At 39.8% G+C, this 15,699-nt stretch overlaps 3 protein-coding genes, 10 non-coding genes and 1 pseudogene across 14 annotated transcripts; all 14 read right to left on the bottom strand.

The window, feature by feature from the left end:
• Positions 1-360: 360 nt before the first annotated feature.
• Positions 361-2,784, bottom strand: LOC146963714 (large ribosomal subunit protein uL13-like; annotated as a pseudogene). The gene is made up of 7 exons (XR_015034763.1): positions 2,776-2,784; positions 2,542-2,640; positions 2,197-2,262; positions 1,864-1,965; positions 1,237-1,322; positions 955-1,012; positions 361-582 (listed from the first exon to the last, which is right to left on the bottom strand). The product of XR_015034763.1 is annotated as a large ribosomal subunit protein uL13-like (transcript).
• LOC146963715 (small nucleolar RNA SNORD50) lies at positions 745-821 on the bottom strand. Its single transcript, XR_015035000.1, has one exon. It is a non-coding gene; the product is annotated as a small nucleolar RNA SNORD50 (small nucleolar RNA).
• On the bottom strand, positions 1,087-1,164 carry LOC146963716 (small nucleolar RNA SNORD34). The gene has a single exon (XR_015034990.1). It is a non-coding gene; the product is annotated as a small nucleolar RNA SNORD34 (small nucleolar RNA).
• Positions 1,428-1,504, bottom strand: LOC146963717 (small nucleolar RNA SNORD50). Its single transcript, XR_015035002.1, has one exon. It is a non-coding gene; the product is annotated as a small nucleolar RNA SNORD50 (small nucleolar RNA).
• On the bottom strand, positions 2,058-2,137 carry LOC146963718 (small nucleolar RNA Z195/SNORD33/SNORD32 family). Its single transcript, XR_015035009.1, has one exon. It is a non-coding gene; the product is annotated as a small nucleolar RNA Z195/SNORD33/SNORD32 family (small nucleolar RNA).
• LOC146963719 (small nucleolar RNA Z195/SNORD33/SNORD32 family) lies at positions 2,339-2,418 on the bottom strand. Its single transcript, XR_015035006.1, has one exon. It is a non-coding gene; the product is annotated as a small nucleolar RNA Z195/SNORD33/SNORD32 family (small nucleolar RNA).
• A 317-nt stretch (positions 2,785-3,101) lies between the features above and the next one.
• rpl13a (ribosomal protein L13a) lies at positions 3,102-6,158 on the bottom strand. The gene is made up of 7 exons (XM_085768227.1): positions 6,125-6,158; positions 5,347-5,419; positions 5,003-5,068; positions 4,687-4,788; positions 4,033-4,118; positions 3,754-3,813; positions 3,102-3,356 (listed from the first exon to the last, which is right to left on the bottom strand). Exons 1-7 carry the CDS (start codon positions 6,143-6,145, stop codon positions 3,147-3,149), a joined length of 618 nt encoding a protein of 205 aa, XP_085624353.1. The 5' UTR covers positions 6,146-6,158; the 3' UTR covers positions 3,102-3,146.
• On the bottom strand, positions 3,544-3,620 carry LOC146963721 (small nucleolar RNA SNORD50). The gene has a single exon (XR_015035001.1). It is a non-coding gene; the product is annotated as a small nucleolar RNA SNORD50 (small nucleolar RNA).
• On the bottom strand, positions 3,883-3,960 carry LOC146963722 (small nucleolar RNA SNORD34). Its single transcript, XR_015034989.1, has one exon. It is a non-coding gene; the product is annotated as a small nucleolar RNA SNORD34 (small nucleolar RNA).
• On the bottom strand, positions 4,224-4,300 carry LOC146963723 (small nucleolar RNA SNORD50). Its single transcript, XR_015035003.1, has one exon. It is a non-coding gene; the product is annotated as a small nucleolar RNA SNORD50 (small nucleolar RNA).
• Positions 4,882-4,961, bottom strand: LOC146963724 (small nucleolar RNA Z195/SNORD33/SNORD32 family). The gene has a single exon (XR_015035010.1). It is a non-coding gene; the product is annotated as a small nucleolar RNA Z195/SNORD33/SNORD32 family (small nucleolar RNA).
• LOC146963725 (small nucleolar RNA Z195/SNORD33/SNORD32 family) lies at positions 5,144-5,223 on the bottom strand. The gene has a single exon (XR_015035007.1). It is a non-coding gene; the product is annotated as a small nucleolar RNA Z195/SNORD33/SNORD32 family (small nucleolar RNA).
• A 1,289-nt stretch (positions 6,159-7,447) lies between the features above and the next one.
• Positions 7,448-8,607, bottom strand: atp5if1b (ATP synthase inhibitory factor subunit 1b). Its single transcript, XM_085768228.1, has 3 exons — positions 8,536-8,607; positions 7,797-7,909; positions 7,448-7,602 (listed from the first exon to the last, which is right to left on the bottom strand). The coding sequence occupies exons 1-3, from the start codon at positions 8,602-8,604 to the stop codon at positions 7,461-7,463; spliced, it is 324 nt and encodes a 107-aa protein (XP_085624354.1). The 5' UTR covers positions 8,605-8,607; the 3' UTR covers positions 7,448-7,460.
• An 885-nt stretch (positions 8,608-9,492) lies between these two features.
• On the bottom strand, positions 9,493-14,833 carry zmpste24 (zinc metallopeptidase, STE24 homolog). The gene is made up of 9 exons (XM_085768263.1): positions 14,399-14,833; positions 13,039-13,185; positions 12,665-12,868; positions 12,094-12,246; positions 11,864-12,005; positions 11,594-11,769; positions 11,225-11,329; positions 10,969-11,112; positions 9,493-10,850 (listed from the first exon to the last, which is right to left on the bottom strand). The coding sequence occupies exons 1-9, from the start codon at positions 14,504-14,506 to the stop codon at positions 10,626-10,628; spliced, it is 1,404 nt and encodes a 467-aa protein (XP_085624389.1). The 5' UTR covers positions 14,507-14,833; the 3' UTR covers positions 9,493-10,625.
• Between the last annotated feature and the right edge of the window lie 866 nt (positions 14,834-15,699).

Raw genomic sequence — 15,699 nt, forward strand, 5'->3', positions numbered from 1 at the left:
TGAAATAACATTTAATCAAGGTATTTAGCGGATTAGGAAAAAACATTCTCATCACCTCAACGCCACTGATAAAATTTACATCTTAGAACTCAAAACTTTCATTTGTGGCCCATTTGAATTCTCCGCAGCCTCCATTTAATATGATAACTGTACTGCATCAAAATTCCCATAGAGTTGTCAATTTTCCAGTCGACTGTTTACAACAATATGAAAAACAGACCCTTGCATTCATGCACATGGCACCTTCTTACTCTAAATGTAACATCTGATTGATGTAACCCTCAATAAAACCACAACAATGCCAGATAACCATTTTAGCAAGAAATTTCAGTAACAAGGAATAAAAAAAGTCAATAACACTTGTTATAAACATGTATATTTATTTTTATTGGACAGAGGAAATCAGCTCAAACAAGGACTCCATATTGTTTCAGAACATCTGTGTATTTTGCAATCTTCTCTGCCAGCTTGACTGTTGTCTTACCGGAGCTTGGCCTTCTCCTTCCTCTTCTCCTCCAGGGTGGCTGTGATAGCCTGGTACTTCCAGCCGACCTCATGAGCCAGACGCCCGAGGAGGGCAAACTAAGAAAAAAGGAAAACAGTACATTTTCATTAAATGTTATTGGCAAAATAACAAGGTTGCATGACACTAATACTGAGAGCTAGAGACAACTAAAAGTTTGAGAACTGGTATTTGATTTTATGTTAACAGCTTCAACTCAAAGCACAGCTTGTCCACAACTCAACTCAGCAATCAGATCCGATAAAGTTTGTCTCATCAATGGATGATCAGTTTCGGGATAAAGAGCTCATCACTGTCAAGTAAGAACTGTTGTGGCAGATGAGTTGAAGCATTTTGACTTGATCCACATTTGTCCATTTTAAAGCCAAATCTCTTCAGTCAAAAGTTTAACTTTGTAATGTTTAGTCTGAACTTCAAAATTCAGGGCTCACCTTGCGAGTGGGCTTCAGACGCACAATTAAGAGCAGCTGGGACGACCATGCGCTTCCTCTGTGGAAAAGAGAGAAAATCCAAAATCAGACCAAGATAAAAAAAAAAAAGCACATCCTAACACTGATGTGTCAGCATGTCTCAGAAGTTATTTCTCTCCATGGTCATTGTCAGACAAGGTAGGTAAGGTAATAAAACACATCACAGACAGCAGAGTTACAGCATATGTATGGGCCATACAGAATACGCATGTATGGCCCTTGGTTGTCCTGCAGGATTATTACCTTGTCATAAGGTGGGAGGATACCGTCAAACACCTTCAGCCTCTCCAGAGCAGCCTGGCCTCTCTTGGTTTTGTGGGGCAGCATGCCTGTTGAAACAGAAAAAACCCTCAAGTAAAATACACTGTAGAACAGTATTGAGTGCAAGTGTGTCAAATATTTATTTGTCCAAATACAAATATACATCCTTGCTCGACTCAGCAATCAGATCCGATAAAGTTTGTCTCATCAATGGATGATCAGCTTCGGGATAAAGTGCTCATCACAGTCGAGCAAAGAAGAAATGATGGCAAACCTAACTGCATGTAACAAATCCACTCCCAACTAAATCTGGTACACAACTCACTACTTAGATCTGTATTTTATTCCACCACCAAATTCTTCATGTTTATATATGTTTATATAAGACTGACAAGGCTTTTCACCCACAAATCAGCAAACCACTTGTTATGCATGATCCACAGATTAATACACATATAGTGAAATCAGAAAATTGTTTTGTCAAGTTAATTGTCTAATGTCAGCAAAAGACACTTAATGCATGTTTCTTTCACAAATTATGTTATTCTTCATCGGTACTGAAATGTGTTCCAGTGAAGTCTCTGTATCCAGTCTTGTGCCATTTTTTACCTCTGACAGTCCTCCAGAAGATCCTGCTAGGAGCTCTGAAATGGTACGGTCCACGGGAGGGGTTGGTGTTCATCCTCTTGCGCAGAAAAGCCAGGTACTTCACTGAAGAGATGTGTGTAGAGAGAGAAATACTTTTAAAACCGAGTTGTCAATGGTTCCAGCGTCCAAAAATGGTTATTTTGATATATATTGCTGATGTCTCAGATGGTAGTGCATGTAAGGTATTCTCATGGTCATTGAAACTCGAACAATAGTGGTAAGCATCACTGACAACAGGCATGTTAAAGCAATATGAAAACTAAGTAGTGGGAACAGATAGACAAGTCTACTTACGCTTGTTGCGGTAGAAGTTGCCGGAGATGTTGATGCCTTCACATCTCACCACAACCACCTTGTGTCCTGTGAATAATAAAACACACAACAGTTCAATTTAAGGACTTCAACAAAATCCAGTCATGCTGACAGTCGTCCATACTCCGTCTCAGATGGTAGTGCATGTGAGTTTTCTCATGGTCGTTAAACTCAAGTAGGGTAAATGTAATCATCATCGACAGATTGAAGAGGCAGCAGCGCCACACTCAGTTCAATATTGAAACATAATGGTTGTGTAGTTACAAGACTTACTGAACACAATTTAACACATGATATGATTATGAACTTTAAGTGAAGTAAACTCACCCAGAAGGACCTGTTTGGCCACAATGGCAGCAAGCCGACCAAGTAGATGGCCCCTGCATCAAGCAGCAGAACCTGGAGGTTAAAGACAAAGATATTCAGCTGTATAACTTACATCTATAATCAGCTTGCAGGCTGACATTATCCAAAGGTGTGGTGTTGGGTAATTGTCAGCACCAGAAGCTTCACATTCAGTTCAGTATTGAAACACAATGGTTGTTTAGTTACAAGACTTACTGAACACATTGGGGGAAAAAAAATTGCATGATATGGTTATGAACTCTAAGTGAAGTAAACTCACCCAGCAGGACCTGTTTGGCCACAACGGCAGCAAGCCGACCTGCAGCCACATTCAGTCTGCATCAAAATCCCATAGAGCTGTCAATCTTCCAGTTGACTGTTTACAACAATATGAAAAACAGACCCTTGCATTCATGCAAATGGCACCTTCTTACTCCAAATGTTCAAAACAGTAACATCTGATTGATGCAACCTTAAATAGATACCACAACACTGCCAGATAACCATAATTTCAGTAACAAGGAATAAAAAAGTCAATACACTTTTTATAAACATGTATTTATCTTTATTGGCCAGAGGAAATCAGCTCAAACAAGGACTCCATATTGTTTCAGAACGTCTGTGTATTTTGCAATCTTTGCCTCAACGTTCTTCTCTGCCAGCTTGGTCAGCTTGACTGTTGTCTTCTTCTTGGAGTACCGGAGCTTGGCCTTCTCCTTCCTCTTCTCCTCCAGGGTGGCTGTGATAGCCTGGTACTTCCAGCCGACCTCATGAGCCAGACGCCCGAGGAGGGCGAACTAAGAAAAAAGAAAAAAACAGTACGTTTTCATTAAGTGTTATTGGCAAAATAAAGTGGTTGCATGACACTAATACGGAGAGACAACTTCTAAACCTGCAACAGTGGATATTCTTTGAAAAGTCTGAAAACTGGTATTTGATTTTATGTCATCAGCTTCAACTCAAAGCACAGCTTGTCCCCAACTCAACTCAGCAATCAGATCCGATAAAGTTTGTCTCATCAATGGATGATCAGTTTCGGGATAAAGAGCTCATCACTGTCAAGTAAGAACTGTTGTGACAGATGAATTGAAGCATTTTGACTTGATCCACATTTGTCCATTTTAAAGCCAAATCTCTTAAGTCAAAAGTTTAACTTTGTAATGTTTAGTCTGAACTTCAAAATTCAGGGCTCACCTTGCGAGTGGGCTTCAGACGCACAATCTTAAGAGCAGCTGGGACGACCATGCGCTTCCTCTGTGGAAAAGAAAGAAAATCCAAAATCAGACCAAGAAGCAAAAAGCACATGCCAACACTGATGTGTCAGCATGTCTCAGAAATTAGTTCTCTCCATGGTCATTGTCAGACAAGGTAGGTAAGGTAATAAAACACATCACAGACAGCAGAGTTACAGCATATGAAAAGGCCATACATAATGTGCATGTATGGCCCTTGGTTGTCCTGCAGGAATATTACCTTGTCATAAGGTGGGGGGATACCGTCGAACACCTTCAGCCTCTCCAGAGCAGCCTGGCCTCTCTTGGTTTTGTGGGGCAGCATGCCTGTTGAAACAGAGAAAAGCCTTCAATAAAATACGCTGTCAAACAGTATTGCGTGCAAGTGTGGCAAATGTTCATTTGCCCAAATACAAATATACATCCTTGCCCGACTCAGCAATCAGATCCGATAAAGTTTGTCTCATCAATGGATGATCAGCTTCGGGATAAAGTGCTCATCACAGTCGAGCAAGGAAGAAATGATGGCAAACCTAACTCCATGTGGCAAATCCACTCTTAACTAAATCTGGTACATAACTCACCACTTGGATCTGTATTTTATTCCACCACCAAATTCTTCATGTTTATATACGTTTATATAAGACTAACAAGGCTTTTCACCCACAAATTAGCAAACCACTTGTTATGCTATTGAATATATGAAGATAAACCCAATGCATGATCCACACACTAATACACTTACACTGAAATCATCAAATTGTTATCCAATGTCAGCAAAAGACTTAATGCATGTTTCTTTCACACATTTCTGTAATTTATTCTTCATTGGTACTGAAATGTGTTCTAGTGAAGTCTCTGTATCCAGTCTTGTGCCATATTTTATTCTTTTTACCTCTGACAGTCCTCCAGAAGATCCTGCTAGGAGCTCTGAAATGGTACGGTCCACGGGAGGGGTTGGTGTTCATCCTCTTGCGCAGAAAAGCCAGGTACTTCACTGAAGAGATGTGTGTAGAGAGAGAAATACTTTTAAACTGAGTTGCCAATAGTTCCAGCGTTCATAAATGGTTATATTTTGGTATATATTGCTTATGTCTCAGATGGTAGTGCATGTAAGGTATTCTCATGGTCATTGAAACTCGAACATTAGTGGTAAACATCATTGACAACAGGCAAGTTAAAGCAATATGAAAACCGAGTAGTCTACTTACGCTTGTTGCGGTAGAAGTTGCCGGAGATGTTGATGCCTTCACATCTCACCACAACCACCTTGTGTCCTGTGAATAGTAAACACACAACAGTTCAATTTAAGGACTTCAACAAAATCCAGTCATGCTGACAGTCGTCCATACTCCGTCTCAGATGGTAGTGCATGTGAGTTTTCTCATGGTCGTTAAACTCAAGTAGGGTAAATGTAATCATCATCGACAGATTGAAGAGGCAGCAGCTTCACACTCAGTTCAATATTGAAACATAATGGTTGTGTAGTTACAAGACTTACTGAACACAATTTAACACATGATATGATTATGAACTTTAAGTGAAGTAAACTCACCAAGCAGGACCTGTTTGGCCACAATGGCAGCAAGCCGACCAAGTAGATGGCCCCTGCCATCAAGCAGCAGAACCTGGAGGTTAAAGACAAAGATATTCAGTTGTATAACTTACAATCTATATAATCAGCTCGCAGGCTGACATTTGCCAAAGGTGTGGTGTGCTAAATTGTCAGCACCTAGTCTGACTTTTCACAAAAATAAGTCGGCAGAAAACTAATAGTTGTACAATTGTATTTATATGATTTGTTTACGTACAATACGTGCATGGTCATCTCTATGAGCCTGGTAACCTTAGATATATACACGCTGGTAATTGCCACATGGAGCAAGTTACCGGTGTAGCTAAGTTATAGCGTTAGCTTAGCATCAACGTTAAAGCATGCAGACAGTGCACCGTGACTCTGTTTCAGCATTAAATGAAGCGGATGGGCAGTTATGTATAACACCTTCGTACAAATAAAACTATATGCGCCTTAGGTTATTCAACATTTGTCTCCACCGCGTTCAGACTTGGACACCACGGGGACGCATGCTGAAGTTGACGAGCTAACAGCATTGACTCGTCAGGGACGCTGCCATGATGGAGGCATGTACACTTAGCTCAGGCTCAGCCGCTTTAAACATTTCAAAATCCAGCCATAAGGAAAACACCGAGCGAGTCCATGATTAGACAAAATGCTAATGTAGTTATCGCCCGCAGTCTAGACGTGAAAATCAAAGTGTCAAACGGACTTAAGACCTGAAAAAAGACATAATGATTCCGCAGCAGTTCCTCACCTTATTGAACCGGTCCGCCATGATGTGCGAAAAGAAAGACGTACGGGGCTGCCCGTGGTAAAAGGCAGGGGCACAGCGGAAGTGACGACATGCACATTTCTTTCTCGCGGGATCTGTGTATGATTTTTTTTTTTTTTCATAAAAAAACGTTGCATCGTTTCAACAGTCTGGGATGTTGATATAGATTTTTAATTTTATTGTCACAAAGTTGTTTTTAGAAAAGGCTAACAGTGATTTAAAATGTTTTGTAAACTAAATGAAATGTCATCAAAACACAGAATGTGTAGGCTACATGAATCAGCAATTACCATATCCATTTTATGTGCTGATTCGTCCAATTTGCTTCAAGGTGGCAATGGGCTTTATGCACAGCTCCACTACTTCCTGAAATAAGCCAGCTCCTTTATTTCCTGTTTTAACTTATTGGACCAACTGATTAATCCAGGTATGTCTGACTTTACAACAATGGTCGGGCACACCTGGATTAATTAGTTGGTCCAATAAGGAAATAAAGGAGCTGGCTTATTTCAGGAAGTAGCCTAGTGGAGGTGTGCATAAAGCCCATTTGTCTTGTCTTTTCTGTTTTTCCTTTCATAAGACTTGGTTGCAATATAAAATGCTTAATACTTGGAATGCGGTATGAATAATTTTATTTATTAATAAAGTCACTAATGGGCAGAGAGAGAAGATAGCAGATAATTTCTAACATATAATTATCTCATTGATCCCCTTTAGCTTTCCTTCTGAGAAATTCTATATATATATATTTTTCTTTTTTATCAATATATCATAGTCTCCTGCTTGCCAATACTGGGCTAATATCAGGAAGAATAGTTGCTTTGTCCACATTTGGTGCAACATCCTGTAGTATGCTGTTTTTAATTGCTTGTCAATTTAAATTAACCTCTAAGGTGAGGTTGCTTTTTTTCCCCTTCAAAAACTGCACTTATAGGCATTGATATAAACCAGTAAAAATCAGCATATCCTCACATTTGTTAAGTTTAAATTAAGGAATGTTTGGTAATCTTTATTTTTTTTAAAATTACGTAACAAATAATTGATCAATGATAATACATTCAGTACAGAAGAATTGATGTTGCCAAGAAGCACTAAAGCACTCAAGTTTTTTCACTTTACCTGTGGTACTCCGATGATGAAAGAATAAAGTTGAGTTAGGTGTAAAATTTTGGTCACAGCATGCCATGGAAACAATAATCATTTAATGAACGACTTTAATAATATCTTTCAGGCATTTTCAGAACAGTATCCCATACATTCATGACTGGCCGGGTAACACGGCGGAGTGTTAACTGAACGGTGAGCAGGAAGACTTCATTCAGTCGTCGTGCTTCAGCTTCCTGATTTTTCCCTTGTGGCGGTCGATCTCGCGCTGCAGGCGTTCAATCTCCATTTTGTGGTGATCAATCTCTTCCTGGTGGTGCTGCTTCAGTGCAGCCAGCTGCTCCTGTTCCTTACGCCTTGTGTTTAAATGGACAGATGGTAACAACAAAGTAGAGAAATAATAGGCAGAAAAAACAAAGAAAGTGGATAAAGAGACACAAACAGAGAGAGAAGAGTGAAGAAGAGACAAAAAGCAATATATGGTGTTAGAGCTTTACATAAAACCAACATTGTCCACATTTTGTTTCTGTAAAAGACCATAAATACATACTTGAAGTACATCTCCTCCTCAGCGGCCTGCTTCTTCCCCATGGCCCCACCTGCCTCTCTGATGGACCCTCCACCTCCACCACCTTTTCCTGCACCTTTACCCAGCTCACCCAACTGAGAAGAGAACAAAGAGAAAATATTTAGTATAAACATTCAGAAACACATTAGATTTTAAATTTGTTTTTACACTGTAGACAGAGGCCTCAAATTACACAGTTCCCTAGAGGCGTATATGTGATATCAAGGTAGTTGGACTCTGTGATAACCTGCTTCTTGTGAAGGTCAAGATTCAGTTTATTGAATCAGGGTAAAGGGCCTCTTTGTTTGCCAGGTGATAATAGAGACAGAGGTATTTGGAACTGACTAGAAAGTCTTTGTGGGGAAAAAAAACAATACAACCAAGACCCCAGGACAGTCCATACTGTGCATACAAAAACTTGTTAAACATGCAACTCCTTGTATTTTAGTTGCACTAAACCCAACATGATTAAAATAAAACCTCTACATTATTCTCTCTCTCACTGATCAATGCTCTAAAGCTGCATTAGTATGAAAATTGTTTGACCTAGCAATAATCATGTCACCAACAGTTGCTTATCTAGGTTACTTCTCATAAAAGGTACATGGTCAGAGTGGCACAATTATGAGAGTAATTCATTTTCAAATGGTTCACGCAGCAGTAAAACGCTTAACAAAACCCACGTATCAATCAACCTAAGTGTCTACAGGACGTCTGTTACCTGGTCCGACGACATACGCAGCTGTGAGTTGACAAAACTCCTGATATTAGGCCTCAGAAACCTCGCCATGTTGACTCCCACATGAGACAACTAACGGCTCTGACAGTGTGGCTTGTCCTTGTCCATAAACATAGTCCACTGGACGGCGCCATTATTAGCGCGACGGGGGTGACGACACCAGCATCACGTCGGTGTTGTGGGAAACGGAGCTAAATGGCGATTCATGCATCATACGTTGTTTTTTATTGTACGTTGACAAATTCTTGTTTATATAGGTAGCGAGTAAAGAAATACAGTGGAAAGAAATACTGATTAATTTGTCGTAATGGTATGGTCTCTAAATGGACTGCGCCATACCACACACGTTCTGTTTACACCTGGCTTTTTTCCATGCTTTTTTGCCTTTTTTTTTTCCCTTTTAATTTCAAAAATAATTTTTCAAAGAGAATTAGCCTAATACATTTATGCAGTTTCCCCTAGTATAAAATACACTTTCTTGTTTTTTTTTGTTTTTTTGTGAAAATTAGCCTACATAAAATTTAGAATAATAATAGTGCCTTTAGTGTTCTAACTACTGCAAAACAGGTTAAAAAATCATCTGTGTCAAACACTTGTGTCAAGTAATTCATCACAATCAACAACCCTTGGACTTTTATTATGGCTGGTGTTGCTGCAGGTTTTTGTTCCAGCCTAAATGAGTCAGGTCTGGTGTGTGCTGCTACCAGTTGCCGGTTAGAACAAAATTCTGCAGCCACACTAGCCCTTTGTGTAGTGAGTTGCCCATGCCTGGCTTAAATAGCTGTCATGGGCTTTAATTTTTGAATATTTAATATAACTTTTATTAAAGTCTTTTAGAAAAACATTTAAAAAAGACATCACAGTAAGTACGGTATTGTCATTAAATAAATACTTGCAAATGCAATCCTATATAATAATAAAACAAGAACCCAGAAAAAGTGCTTTGAAGGATTTTATTCAACTGCAGAGTAAGTATAGAGTCCCCCCTTTGAACAAACCAAGCACTGGCTTATGTGTTGGAGGGAAACTCACAGACCCCTTCCCGAAAGTCCCCTATAAACACTTTACTTTCCAGGCAACTCTGTGCTCACTCCGGCCCAAAATCCAAGAGAAGAAACTAAAAAACACCATATCAACTTAAAATTTTGAAATCACATTCAACAATTTTTCACAATTCACTTCATACGTCGATACTCTACTCATCAAAGTTACATATGTACAAGAATGGTTGCACCCTTGTCTGCAAGTGCTTTAGAAAAAGTAAAACAAGATCTTTCCCCCTGATGCATGTAAAAAAATTCAAATGAAATTTTCTGCACTGCTGCGCTCATAATATTTCCATTATCTGAACAAAAACAGCAATAATTAGAGGCACTCGCATGTTTTTCACTGTGACAAAGCATCAACACAGTTACTCTTGCAAACCTGGAAATTTGATTCAGTGACTGGATTAACATCATTCTCTTGAGCTTGCCTGGAGATTTTGCATAAAAAAAAAAGTTGCACACGAGAGACAAATCAATTACTGGCCTGTGTATCTACAAAAAGTATTGTCATGAGTTCATAATAAGTTATGTTACCATGTCTGTGTTCATTTCATGTTCTTTAAATTCATAACAAATAAAACTCTCTTGTCTTATTCCTGGATTTGTAAATTCTGCCAAAGTCTATTTGTTGTGCTTCAACAAAGTGATACTTGTTTCAAAAACTAAAACTGTCTGTAAAATGTGACTCGGGCTCCGACAATAGCTTTTAAGACACACATTGCCCAGATGTATTGCTCTCGGCAAGTGCATGTTAGGTGTCTCTGGAGAAAGAGCAGAGATGTCAGCACAGGCTTCAGATTTTTATAGGCTGCCTTGTGCTGATATGTTTTGGTTTTGTTTAAAATAAGGTTTCAAAAAAGGAGGAAAATGGAAAGAATGGCAAGTGAAGAAAAGACTAAAAGAAGATAAAACAAGATGAGGGGGTGCAGATGGGTAAAGAAAGACCGAGGTGCATCACAGAGCCAGGAGCGGTCTGCGGAGGCCCTTGGGAGGAGGCAGCGGTCGCTGCTCCCCCTTCCAGCCCCGTCAGTCCTGCTTGACGTTGCCCAGCGCTCTGAGGCGCTCCAGGAGGGGAGGGTGGGAGTAGTGCCACATGGAGAACAACCAGTCAGCCACAGGGAAGCCCAGGTTGTCCTTGTTGAGCTTGATGAGAGCAGAGTAGAGCTCAGAGGCTTTGCCCATGCCGCGTGCAAAGGCGTCGGCCTGGAACTCAAATCTGCGACTCAGAACCGTCAGACAGAAGGACAGGAGCTGGAGAGACAGAGTATCAAAGACACAGCTGTGAGTTGTGATGTTGATCTGGAATTAATGAAATATATATACAACTCAAAACACTGGTAAGATATAAAGAATGGAATCTCATAGTCACCTCATTGTACGGGGAGAAGATGAACTGGAAGATAATCATCAAGCCTATTAGTGTGGGTTGGCTGTCATTGAAGCCAAAAGCTACAAACAGCTCCTTCCGTCCAATCAGAGCAGCAAACAGGGAGAAGCACAGGAAGGAATTCATCTGCAGAAACAATAGTCAGCAGAGGTTATTATAAATGGTCAAATCTATTTACTTTAATCCATGCTGCTGATATCGTATCGAAAAATTAAAAAAAAAGGGGGGGAATCCCGACCTGACTGATGACAATATTCTTTACAGTGTGGCCAAGCTTCCAGTGGCCAAGCTCATGACCCAAGACTGCAAGGATCTCAGGGTTGTTGCAGCCTTGCTTCTTGTTCTGTATGAAGAGAACAAAACAACTGAAGGACAATTCATCTCAGTCATTGTCATTACTAATTCTGACGCTCAAAACTATGAATTCAGGTTCAAATTTGGTCAAGTTGAAGTAAAACTGTATGAAATAAAGGACTACTTTGATTCAAAACGGAGGACTATTAACACTATCAGGTACATTTATGGTACTTATATAAACCAGGCTTCTTTAATGGATATATATGAGTGGAATAAGAACTTCTCTGAATGAAGTTGAAGGCTATGTAACCTTGGGCTTGGCTTTTGCTTCGTTGGATGTCTCATCACTCTCTGGTGGCTCGGGCTGTGGCTCTCCAGACTTGTTGAGAGGTGAGTAGTCTTCCAGCAGAGTGTCAAACAGCACAATACGTTTGTTCTTGAAGAACCCATAGAAGTATGCATTGCTGTGCGACGAACGCTTAGAACCTGAAAATATACAAGAAAAAAAAAGGCTGTATGTTTTAATCCGATAAACAAGCATGTAAATCCATGTAAAAACTGAGTTTAGTTGTGACTTTACCTTCTACAACATAAACCTTTGTCAGGGGGAAGCTGATACTTTTGGCCATAGCTTCAATGTCTGTCTTTAACTCTCCCTCTGGTAATGGAGTGAACTTGTCAAACAGGGGAGCAATGTAATCAGCATAGATGGTCACAAGTACCTAGGAACAAAGAAGGGATGGAGATGTGTTATGAAAAAGTGGTGGTATCAAGTCCGGCCATCAAACACTAAGGTGACACATCACTAACCAGAGAAACAGCCAGGGTGAAGAGCCAGGCATAGATGAAAAAGTAGTCCCCTCCTATTTTGATGATGTAGAGGAGCAGTGAGGTCACAGGCAGCAGGATACACTGGGTCACTACGAACTTCTTAACGGCGTCCTTGAGGAAGAACCCCAGCGTCTGAGAGGAGAAGACAAGAATAATATAAACAAAGAGAAACAGAGGGATCTGTCAGGAATGTGAGTGCATTTGTTGGAGAGACCAGTGGCAGCCTGGGTGTGAATATCGCTGTAACTGGTTTGTGGTTTAAAAGCTTGGAAAATGTTACTGTTGCTCTTCACTCAAGTGTTTATTATGTCTCATACAGTATTTGTTTTTTTTTTGTATGTCTAAACACACTGTGTCTACTGCAGATTTGGAGTAAGTAAGATAAAGATAGTGCGACACACTTCAGTCCTTCAGTCCATGTTGGCTCTAATCCATTGTAACCAATATGAAATCAAACTGATCCCAGCTGCAGCTCTTCCTGAGAAAGCAAACTACAAACAGCCACGCTTGTGGTCCACAGAGAGTGAGTGCTGCTGCTCAGTCAGCGTACCTGCTGATTAAAGCCGTGCTTCTCCTCAATGATAAATGTGTTGTACAAACTCCAGGGAAGTCCAGTTATGGCACTGAACAGCGTGGCAAGTGTCAGAAACACGAGGGACTGAGTGATCTCGTACTCTGGACTGAAGCCAAAACGAGTCGCCACAGTACCAGCGACGCCCCACAGAAACGGGATCCCACCGAGGAGCAGGATCAACTGAAAGGTGGAGACACAAGAGACACTTATTCAAAGAGAGCATTAACGGTATAACGATGTCCCTGTAGTGACAAATAAAGACCCTTGGTATGGCTTTTACTAGATGTTAAATGATGGAACATTTATTGTCAAATAATTAAAGCATTTCAAACTCATTTCATCACTCCTACCGTCCCCTCAGTCTCAGAGTAGAGTCCAGACCAGAAGCTGAAGTTGCTTTTATCCAGCTGATAAAGACGTGACTTCTCAAATGTTTCAGAATCCATGATCTTCCCCAGTTCCTGTGGCACATGTGTTGTTGATCTGTATATCCTCCGCTGCAGAAGAGAAACATTTATTACAGGTCAACACAGTACAAACAGGAAACACCTGCCAACCAACATACTATGTCAGTAGTATTACAGTAAGATACGTTTTACCAATACAACAGCCAGGTCTGAGTGACTCTGTAACAATTTGAATTGTGCACACACGGTTTGTTTTTCCAACACATCGCAGCTGTTTGTTTAAATGTTTACATGTCTACGCTGCAGCTGTCCTCTGCACTGTCTCAGTGCACCAGGAGCCACTGAGAGCTAGTTGAGTGTGTGTCAACATACCTGGCAGTGAAAGTTGATACCGATTGTCACTCAGTACTTACTGTGTCTCTTCTGCATTATGTTCTGTCTCAATTACAACTTATCAAAAAAACACTCAACCTTCTCAGGTGCCATTTCACTGTGGTTTAAATAAACTTTTAAAAGGTCTAAGTCTGCCATGTTCTGTGTGCTGTAGTCAATATTTAACTACCCAATCTAAACTGAGGTTACATAAGCCTACAAATATATATATATTTTTTTAGCAACTGAAATACACATTTATAACATTAAAATACTGACATTTAACCTTATACAGTCAGTAGAGCGGAGAAGGTCCAGAGTTGAAATATCAACTGTTATTGAAATGTTTTCATACAAGATGTGTAAAAATAATTGTTTTTCATATTATGTGCACCAATAAATTAATCTCTAATTAATTTCTCTTTGTGAGAAATACCATCTAAAACCTGTTTTAACTGACCCCAATGTTATCTTATTTCACTGATTTGTGTATTTCATAGTCTAACTCCTAACTTCAATGTTTTTCAGGCCAGGGACCAGAGAGATGGAGCAGGGACGCCCTAGTATTGTATAAAATTGTGTTTTATATTAAACTGGGCCTAGTGCCACATCTAAAACTATTCAAATAATGCACAGGGTCATATATTAAACATGTACAGGTGCAGTGAGTAAGGGTGGGGGTGCCACTGCCATTTATAAACAAACCTTGTTAACTGATACCAATGCCAACATGAATAATGTCTTTCATGAATATAAGCTATTCAAATTGACGTTTTTTATATTTGTAACATAAATGTGGAAATGAAGAAATATAAAAACAGTTCTAATCAACCAAACATTTCTCGACCCCTGTTTAAGACTTGCTCTGGTCTAACTAAAACCACACACACATTTACAAAGCAGAAACTCAGGGTGTGAAGCCAACACTTACCTGTCTGTAAGAGAGGTAAGCCTCCCATAGATACACTGTCCAGGAAAAACCCAAAACAGCGTAAAATATCTGCTTCTCCACCGGGAGGTCAAATATGGTTTCAACCATGTTTGCTGTGTTGTTGTTGCTTTGTCTGTGTTGTGGGAGCAGGGCTGACGGGCTCTGCAGGCTAACAGCAGTGTTAATGTTACTGACTGGTGTCTTCAGGAAGCTAAAAGCTACTTAGCTCCCGCTCTGCACACAAACCAACAGAAACACCCTGAAGCTGAATAAAAGGGGGGGGAAGTGTCCCCACGTTAAATCGACTGATGATACGGATTAACGTGAACTCGGAAATCTCTGCATCCAGTTTCCATTCCTACAAAAAAAAAAGGCTTTCAATGCTAATATCTTTCCATTCATGCGAGATGCGAGCCTGTCGGTCCGGTGTAACAGCTAAATGTATCCCCCACGAAACAAATATCGACTATGACTTCACTTCCGCAGCTTTGGAGGGTAAGTAAAAAAAAAAAAGTGACTCAGTCTGTAGACAGGTTATATGGGAGAAAGTTCATCCCATTCATATGAAAATATGATATTCACTCAGTTTCAATTATTTTCTGCATCTCTTGCAAAACTACAGGAGGTGTCATTCACAAACAGACGTAACAGACGTGAGCCTGTAAGGGACAGGAAAGAAACAGAAAAACTGTGCCACACCTAAATGAAAGCTATGTTGTCGGATTAGGGGCAGGGGTTTCTCAGTGAATGGTTCAATAGGAAAAAAAAATGTCAGCTAGCATTTAAACATGATGGATTATATAATATTTTAATTACAGAGTTGTTGTAGGAAATGAGTTTTCCTGTCTACCGCCCATGTCTCTCCCATAGGTCTCTCCCTACTCCCTCTGTCATATCCACATTATTCCTGTTGTCCAATATTACAGACTTAAAGTTGCAATAATCTGATTAAAATTCAATTTATTAAGAAATATGTCCACTTTATATCCTTTGCTGTAAGACTTTGGATGTACCTCTTCAATAGTGATTGTGTGTTTAACATTTAGGTAATAGATTACATTTAGAACTACTATATGTTACCACAAATTTGACCACAAAAAGCTTAAACTTTAACTTAACAAGCTACAACAGTGGGGATAAAATAGTGCAATTTGGGAGAATTTAGTATGCATCAAGATCCCTTATGAATAATCTTCGGTATCATGTGAAAGATGCTTTCAAAATAAAATGTATATGCACATGTTCTCTGTAAGTTCTCTGTGCATTATGTTCTCCTTCAACATCCTCTTTTTAAAGGAAAT

The sequence above is a fragment of the Trachurus japonicus genome, chromosome 22, assembly GCF_045865225.1.
Source record: "Trachurus japonicus isolate A0001 chromosome 22, Traja_1.0".
In the NCBI taxonomy this organism is placed as follows: domain Eukaryota; kingdom Metazoa; phylum Chordata; class Actinopteri; order Carangiformes; family Carangidae; genus Trachurus; species Trachurus japonicus.

Bases quoted from the DNA above. Each gene is read 5' to 3' on its own strand.
- zmpste24 (XM_085768263.1), bottom strand. From the start codon at position 14,506: ATGGTTGAAACCATATTTGACCTCCCGGTGGAGAAGCAGATATTTTAC. The intron at 11,770-11,863 runs GTAAAGTCACAA...GTATATTTTCAG, and splicing joins AAAGGTTTATGTTGTAGAAG to GTTCTAAGCGTTCGTCGCAC. The intron at 10,851-10,968 runs GTGACTATGAGA...CTGTCTCTCCAG, and splicing joins TCTTCTCCCCGTACAATGAG to CTCCTGTCCTTCTGTCTGAC.
- atp5if1b (XM_085768228.1), bottom strand. From the start codon at position 8,604: ATGGCGAGGTTTCTGAGGCCTAATATCAGGAGTTTTGTCAACTCACAG. The intron at 7,910-8,535 runs GTAACAGACGTC...TTCTCTTCTCAG, and splicing joins TGCGTATGTCGTCGGACCAG to TTGGGTGAGCTGGGTAAAGG. The intron at 7,603-7,796 runs GTATGTATTTAT...TTTAAACACAAG, and splicing joins GAGGAGGAGATGTACTTCAA to GCGTAAGGAACAGGAGCAGC.
- rpl13a (XM_085768227.1), bottom strand. From the start codon at position 6,145: ATGGCGGACCGGTTCAATAAG. The intron at 5,420-6,124 runs GTGAGGAACTGC...TTTAACCTCCAG, and splicing joins TGGCGGACCGGTTCAATAAG to GTTCTGCTGCTTGATGGCAG. The intron at 3,357-3,753 runs GTGAGCCCTGAA...CTTTTTTCTTAG, and splicing joins GTCTGAAGCCCACTCGCAAG to TTCGCCCTCCTCGGGCGTCT.